Source organism: Sinocyclocheilus rhinocerous, unplaced genomic scaffold, assembly GCF_001515625.1.
Source record: "Sinocyclocheilus rhinocerous isolate Xijiao unplaced genomic scaffold, SAMN03320098_v1.1 scaffold60, whole genome shotgun sequence".
NCBI classification, from domain to species: Eukaryota; Metazoa; Chordata; class Actinopteri; order Cypriniformes; family Cyprinidae; genus Sinocyclocheilus; species Sinocyclocheilus rhinocerous.
Window position 1 is genome coordinate 63,644 of NW_015656173.1, and position 8,098 is coordinate 71,741.

Genomic DNA, 8,098 nt, shown 5'->3' on the forward strand with positions numbered 1-8,098 from the left:
GATGAATGATAGGCGAGCGTTTGGATGTCCTGCCCGATGTACTGTATTACCACAAAGACCAGCTGTTAACGATCTGTTAGTCACGGACTGCGTGACTTCGCCTGTGTTTTTTTTTTCTTTCTGCGACTAAGCGACTAATAAAATTTTGGTCGACCAAGCCTCTTCTGGTCGACTAACGATTAGTCGACTATTAGGGGGCAGCCCTATTAATATCCTAATGATTTTTGGCATAAAAGAAAAATCGTTAATTTTGACCCATACAATGTTTTTTTGGCTATTGCTAAAAATATACCCCAGAGACTTAAGACTGGTTTTGTGCTCCAGGGTCACATTTGTTTTTACTACAATAGCATTTATAAGCATACATATTTATACGTTTTTTAAGTAGCCTTTATTTTTATGTTTTCATTTTTTATTTAAATTTTAGTTTAAGTTTTAGTGATTTTGTTCTGTGCTTTTTTTTATATTTAACTTTATTTTTAATTCAACTTTAATTTAAAAATCAGAAATGTTGCCAACTGAAATAAATAGGTTTAATTTTTTTTTCAAGTTTTATATTTTATTTCAGCATTATTTCAATTACCAACTATTTTTAGTTTGTAATTTTAAAAAAAAGATTTTAAAGTTTGTTAACAATACTGTAATTAACAACACTGTTATTAATAATTTTAACATCATTTTGTTATTAAGACCGCTTATCAGTGTTCGCTTTGTTCAAAGCTGCTGCTATATTTTTGTAGAAAGAGGACACAAGATATTGAGGATTAATATTTGTGTTTTTCTAACTTACAGGTCTGATTAAGTTGATATTAGGCGAAAAATCGATAATTTTGACCCATACAATGTTTTTTTAGCTATTGCTATTGACTTAAGACTGGTTTTGTGCTCCAGGGTCACATTTGTTTTTACTACAATAGCATTTATAAGCATACGTATTTATAAGTTTTTTAAGTAGCCTTTATTTTTATGTTTTCATTTTTTATTTAAATTTTAGTTTAAGTTTTAGTGATTTTGTTCTGTGCTTTTTTTTATATTTAACTTTATTTTTAATTCAACTTTAATTTAAAAATCAGAAATGTTGCCAACTGAAATAAATAGGTTTAATTTTTTTTTCAAGTTTTATATTTTATTTCAGCATTATTTCAATTACCAACTATTTTTAGTTTGTAATTTTAAAAAAAAGATTTTAAAGTTTGTTAACAATACTGTAATTAACAACACTGTTATTAATAATTTTAACATCATTTTGTTATTAAGACCGCTTATCAGTGTTCGCTTTGTTCAAAGCTGCTGCTATATTTTTGTAGAAAGAGGACACAAGATATTGAGGATTAATATTTGTGTTTTTCTAACTTACAGGTCTGATTAAGTTGATATTAGGCAAATATAATATCAGGGCACAATTCAAAAAGCATACTAGTTTCCAATGTAAAATTCAACATTTTCTATGATCTATTATACTAATATTCGTGTTATGCAAAATTCTAGGTAAAAGAGTAAGAAATGCCATTATATTTGTCAGCAGCCACCACAACAAAAATAATTCACTCTGGTTCTTATGTCCTAATATATTTGGCCACATGTGCATATATTTAGCTGGGATGTTTCACTGTTTATTCGTCACTCACCTGGTAGAGCTGCACCAAAAGCAGGATGAAGGCCCAGGAAGCGTTTAAGAAAGCAAAGCAGAAGATGTAGAGCACCCAGGGAGAGCAGCCCGTCAGAGCAGTCACCGCCCCCCATACGCCCTCCTCTGTGTAGTGCAGTGGACAGTGTTTGGACCAGTCTACACACAGAGAAACATATTTTTTTAAATGAACATTTTCTTCTAGAGAGACTAAAAATGCACGATGTTGTATTTTACAGACATCAACTCTTAATATATACACTACCATTCAAAAATCTGGGGACTTTCTATTCTACAGAGAATCTGAAAAATCATGGTTTCCACAAAAATACGCAGCATAACTGTTTTGAGCATTGATAATAATGAGAATTTTTTCTTGAGCAGCAAATCAGAATATTAGACTGATTTCTGAAGGATCATGTGACACTGAAGACTGGAGTAATGATGCTGAAAATTCAGCTTTGCATCACAAGAAGAAATTTCATTTTAGCATATATTCAAATAAAAATATTTGAATAAAATTTCAGAATTATTTTACTGTTATTACTGCATTTTCAATCAAATAAATGCAGCCTTGGTGAGCATAAGAGACATACTTTTGAATGGTAGTGTACATTGGAGTTGAAGTTGTGACTTACACATGATACTGCCGTAGAACATCCACATGCACAGAAAGCTCAGAGCAACCAGGAAAAGCACAAAGTACGGGTGATTTCTGGCCCCTGTAAGAAGAGGTTAGCATGAGTGATTCATAATGAGAGCAAAAACTGAGAGAGAAGGAAGTCTATGCTATAAAACATCTTAGTTTGAGCATGTTACCTATGCAGCCATTGATCCAAATGGAGTGGTGGTCCTGTTTAGCGACACAGGCATTACAGGAAAAGCAGTGATTTGCTCTCATTGGCTTTCTCATCTGCAAAACAAGGTTTGAAATAATTTGATTATTAGGAAGCGTTGTAGAATGTTTACAATATGTGGTTCTGTCAGGGCAATATTATACAATACTACAGTAAAACTGTATGTTTCCAAACTCTGGCCTTGTGGAAACTGCTGGTGATTGGATTCAATCAGTCATAAATCTTAAACTAGGTAACACAAGTTTGAATTTATCTTGTACAATTTCCCAACCTGGCATTCATCTTTTTCATTTTGTGTCTTCTGTCTCTCATCACTGAAAAGAGATAATAACTTACCATACATGAAGTGCAAAATATCCTGGGATCCAGACAGCCCGCCTCTGCCAGAACCACAATATTCTACAAAGAGACAGATGAATCCGTTAAAAGTCGCCAAAGATGCGTCAAACTAGAAAGAACATCACGGAACCTAAAGGAATCATTAGGTCAAACAACGCAAGTAATCCTAAACAGACTCATCCAATTGAAAAGGTCAGAATAAATCGATTAGAACATGCTCAGTGAGCACATATGAAGAGAGAAAATGTCAAAATATATTTTTTAGTTGAACATATATGTTACATTTTTGTTAGAAAATATAAAAAATATATATTTAGATTAAATTGAATTTTTAAGTTATGTAAAATACAATCAGTACAAAAAAACTATGTATAAATAACATGCTTGCTCCCTCTCTCGCTCTATATATATATATAATGATAAAATGATAAATGATATTGTTATGATCAATAAAATATGTAAAAAGTGTGTAATTATGAGCACTCACAGCCAAAATCATCACAATTAAAAGAACCAAAGACTTAAACTACTTCAGTGCTGTGTGCATTGAATTTATTTAATACACGAGTTTCACAATTTGAGTTGAATTACTGAAATGTTGTTTTATTTAATTTGTATTGAATGTTAATTTTTTTATCTTTTCATTACTATAATTTTCTTTTATTTTTTAATATATTTTTTTAAGTTGCTTTGAAAAAAGCATCGGCTGAATGAATGTATGTATGCATGTATATTTATAGGGATTTTTTCACGACATTCTCTCCATATATATCTTATATAATCACTGATACATCTAGTTTGAGTTACAAGTTGGCAGTATCCAGACCATCCAATCAGAATCTCACCACAAGTAACTGACACGTTTATTAATCAATCAGATAGCGGCACCATGCCAGCCAATCACAGCCAGAGTCAGTTCTTACCTTCTTCTTCTCCTCCTCCGTTGCCTTGACGATGCCAGGGTCTGTTCTGCAGGAGCGGAGGTAGTAATACAGTAAGGCTGTGATGTTGACTGTGAAGAGCATCTGAACCGTAGCACTTGGGTCATGTGAACGACGCATGTTAAGGTCTCTACAAACACTCAACACATACAACTATAATAACTAGAACGTCAGGTGGATTTATAAAACCCATCATGGCTGGTATAAACACATCTGCATGAAAGTTATAATTAGTTTCATATGTCTGGTATTATATAAGGATATCAGGCAGAAACCACAGGCCCCAGGTGACCACCATCCAGAAGATAGAAGCCATGAGACATGTGGAGGGAATCAAAGACCGCACTGCCACAGTCGCCAGCTGCCTACAGAAACAAACCACATGAATGGGACAGCATTGTTACGACACTTTCAATAGTGGGAACAACAGTTCTTCTTCTAAATTCTATCTTTTTGTTCTAATCTCTTACTGTGCCTATGTACCATATATATTTAAAGGAACACTCCACTATTTTTGAAAATAGGCTCATTTTCCAACTCCCCTAGAGTTAAATGAGTGTTCCTTTAAGTGGTACTATCAGGCTGAACCAGTGGTTTTCAGTCCTGGTCCTGGGGACCCACCGCTCTTATCTGAGAGACATACAAAAGAGTGGTGGGCCCCCAGGACCAGGATTGAAAACCACTGGGCTAAACATGTTAATGTTTTACTGAGCTTACAGTGCCCTCATGAGGAAGTCAATATTATTGCACACACAGTAATTCTATTCACATATTTGCATCTGCTTAATTATCAAATGTATGTGCAATGGCCAAAAATACTGCCATGATTTGTCTCTCTCTCTCTGTTTTTTCTTTGAAAGATTTCAATACCAAACCATTCATAAAGCATTTGTATCTGAGAGTGTGCAGTATTCTGAATTATTTATTTAAAAATCTGAAATTATAAAAAAATGTCTATAATATTTTAATACATAATTATATTTTTAAATGTAAAAATAATTATACTGAAATTAGAGCAATTTAAAATTAGTACTATATATATATATATATATATATATAACTATATATATATATATATATATATAGTTATATTAAACATAAAATGTTTTTTTTTTCACTTTAGACAGACAAACTGTCACATAATATACAATTCAATAAATTTGTTGTAAAAATGATAAGAGTGATATTGTAGTAACAGGGTCTTTTAAATTCATATGTATAAGTCAGTGAAGTCAGTGTGTTTGTTGATGCTCAATCGGCACCTTGAAGTGAGGTTGATCACAGCTATGACGCAGACCAGCAGCACACCCTTCAATAACCAGGACTCTGTCTTCATGTCTAATATGGAACCGATGGCTCCCACCACAACAACACTGAACACACACAGTAGAAAGACCTGAAACACACACAGTCACATACACACCATCACACACACTCAGTCTGAATAATGAAGTCTTTTCAACTGCGATGAAAAATCAGGGTTACAGCAGAGGAATGTGGGTCAGAGAATAAGTGGAATGTTATTTTCTTGTTTAATAAAAGCCTAAAAATGGTGAATTCTCCAGGGCCAAACACACATTATGTGAGAAATTGGCTGCTTTTGTTTCTGAAAGCTTAATTCAAGGTTAAATACAGCCCTGGGATTTCAAGTACTTGCCTCACGTCTTCTTTAATAAAGTTAGTGAGAGCGGTGTGTGTGTGTGTGAGCTGGCCTGGAACAGTTGTTACAAATCCAACCATTAAAACTGGGATTCATATGCAATGAAACACCATTTTTCACTATATGCTTCCCATTTTCTTTAGGAAATGTATTTATTTATTTTGCTTTTGAGACAACAATAACTAAAATCACATTAGACATTTAAAATAATAAAAACATATTTTTATGAATTACACAATATTAAGTACATAAAATATACATTATTAATAAAAATTTTAAATTTTAGAAATGTTACTATTACTATACTACTACTACTATTAATAGAGATTTTATTCATATAACATCCTATAAGCATATAACATCCACATATCCAATAATAATAATAATAATAATAATAATAATAATAGTAAGTATTATAATCTATATTATTACTATTATATATAGTCATATCCATTGCACAAATGCATCTAATTTAACATGAGTTTAAATTAGAGGTTTGTTCAAATTCAAAATACCAGAATAATCTGAATAATACTCCAGATTTTAGTGAATTAAATCTACATCACAAAGTGAAACTTTTTTTCGAAGCTGAACTTGTTGGCCTGAGTGTGTCTGAGCATGAGTGTACCTTGTATCTGTTGAGCAGTTTGAGACACGTGGAGTTGGCTTTCATTCGTTCTGTCTTCACCACACTGAGCATGTGAATGAGCAGAGGGCTGTGCACCTGGTGCGCCAGGTCAATGGGAGTGTGACCCTGAACATAACACAAAAACATCAGTAAAAAAGAATGCAAGGTAAAGCTCAACTTTCAAACTGAACGGCCAGGTGAGTGAAGAGCACTGCTTTGGAACCAGTTTTACAGCTATGGAGAAACACTACTTTTCTGTTCTGCTGGTTTAAACTGCATCATTACGGCTTTAGAATTAGTGACTGGACATGTAATAACAAACTATAAGATGTTTAAAATTTAAGTGGAATGAAGGGTAGCACTTTCAGAAAGTACTCAGGTTTTAAGGCCAGCCTATGACTTAGGGCTGGGCGATATAGCTAAAAAAAATTATCAACGATATAATATTTCATATCGTTCGGTATTGATAATTATTGACATTTTTATAACCTTTTTTAAAACAAATTTAAATTTAATTTATTGAGACAAACAACAAATATTTTTTTTGTTTTAACAGTCAAAAACGAAATAAAAATTAAACAAATATCTCATTTCTAATGTTTTATATGCAGATTAAATAGGTCAAACTTTTGGCTTGTCTCCAGAGGCCACAGGAGGGCACAATGAGCAAAATAATGCAGCACATTAATTAGTCAACGCAAGGAAGTAACTGTCTATAAAAAAACGTGCATTACGTCTAATATAATCTAATATAATACTCATAAATCAAATATAATTTCGTAAATTGCATAAACAATTATGAACAAAACAGCATCACGTATTTATGCATTGCTTAATACAAAGAGCCGAATCGCCATTCACACAGATCGCCTTTAAAACATATGAGACGCAGTGAAAAGGAATAAACCTGTTAGATCCAAAAAAGAAATATGTTGAATTCTGGACAGCCGGATGCGGACGAACTTTTACATTAATGACTGGAACTCTATTCTCCTCAAACTATAAAACCTACTGTCTATTCATATTATGGTTTAAATGCTGATCAAGAGCTTTGGAAGACTTCCCTGCTTCAGCCATGTTCTATAAGCTAGACCTTCAAACTAGTGGCCTGTATTAAGACATCAGTGTTGAATCCCTTCCTGTTTGCTGTCAGAGAGTGTTGTGATTGTGGGGCATGACAGTCTAGTCACGTGGAATGCCAGACGAACCAACATTTGCACCAGTGGTGACAGATGAAACTCAGCAGGACTCCACCGCACCGCACAGTAACGTAAGAGTCTTACACAACAAGCCACAAAACCATCGATAAAGGCTGGATAAACCTATGGATCTTTTGGTTTTCAAGTCAAAGTCCTTGTATGCAAAACTTGCTCATAGGGCTGGGCGATATAGCTAAAAAATGTATAACCGATATAATGTTTCATATCGTTCGGTATCGATTATTATTGACATTTTTATAACCTTTTTTAAAACAAATTTAAATTTAATTTATTGAGACAAACAACAAATATTTTTTTTGTTTTAACAGTCAAAAACGAAATAAAAATTAAACAAATATCTCATTTCTAATGTTTTATATGCAGATTAAATAGGTCAAACTTTTGGCTTGTCTCCAGAGGCCACAGGAGGGCACAATGAGCAAAATAATGCAGCACATTAATTAGTCAACGCAAGGAAGTAACTGTCTATAAAAAAACGTGCATTACGTCTAATATAATCTAATATAATACTCATAAATCAAATATAATTTCGTAAATTGCATAAACAATTATGAACAAAACAGCATCACGTATTTATGCATTGCTTAATACAAAGAGCCGAATCGCCATTCACACAGATCGCCTTTAAAACATATGAGACGCAGTGAAAAGGAATAAACCTCCACAAATTTGCGACGTGTTTTTTAAAAGTTTAAACGATTTTAACTTTGCATGGCTGTCTACATCTCTTCTGTGAGACGTGAGTACAGCAGTCGTATTTGTCCGTCTAGAAAATGCGCTGAATATGCGTTCTGTGTGAATGGCTTGGTTTCGGTTTTAACCTAAT

General features: G+C 33.2%; 1 protein-coding gene across 1 annotated transcript in view; it reads right to left on the reverse strand.

Annotated features, from left to right (window-relative positions):
* Positions 1 to 8,098, reverse strand: part of LOC107719786 (palmitoyltransferase ZDHHC13-like) — a 19,433-nt gene that overhangs the window by 3,636 nt on the left and 7,699 nt on the right. Inside the window, exons 8-15 of the mRNA XM_016527302.1 lie at positions 6,053 to 6,178; positions 5,027 to 5,160; positions 4,029 to 4,129; positions 3,747 to 3,871; positions 2,821 to 2,883; positions 2,447 to 2,540; positions 2,266 to 2,349; positions 1,629 to 1,786 (exon numbers count right to left, since the gene is read on the reverse strand). Coding sequence (XP_016382788.1) covers positions 1,629 to 1,786; positions 2,266 to 2,349; positions 2,447 to 2,540; positions 2,821 to 2,883; positions 3,747 to 3,871; positions 4,029 to 4,129; positions 5,027 to 5,160; positions 6,053 to 6,178 — 885 coding nt within the window. The remainder of the gene's footprint in view (positions 1 to 1,628; positions 1,787 to 2,265; positions 2,350 to 2,446; positions 2,541 to 2,820; positions 2,884 to 3,746; positions 3,872 to 4,028; positions 4,130 to 5,026; positions 5,161 to 6,052; positions 6,179 to 8,098) is intronic.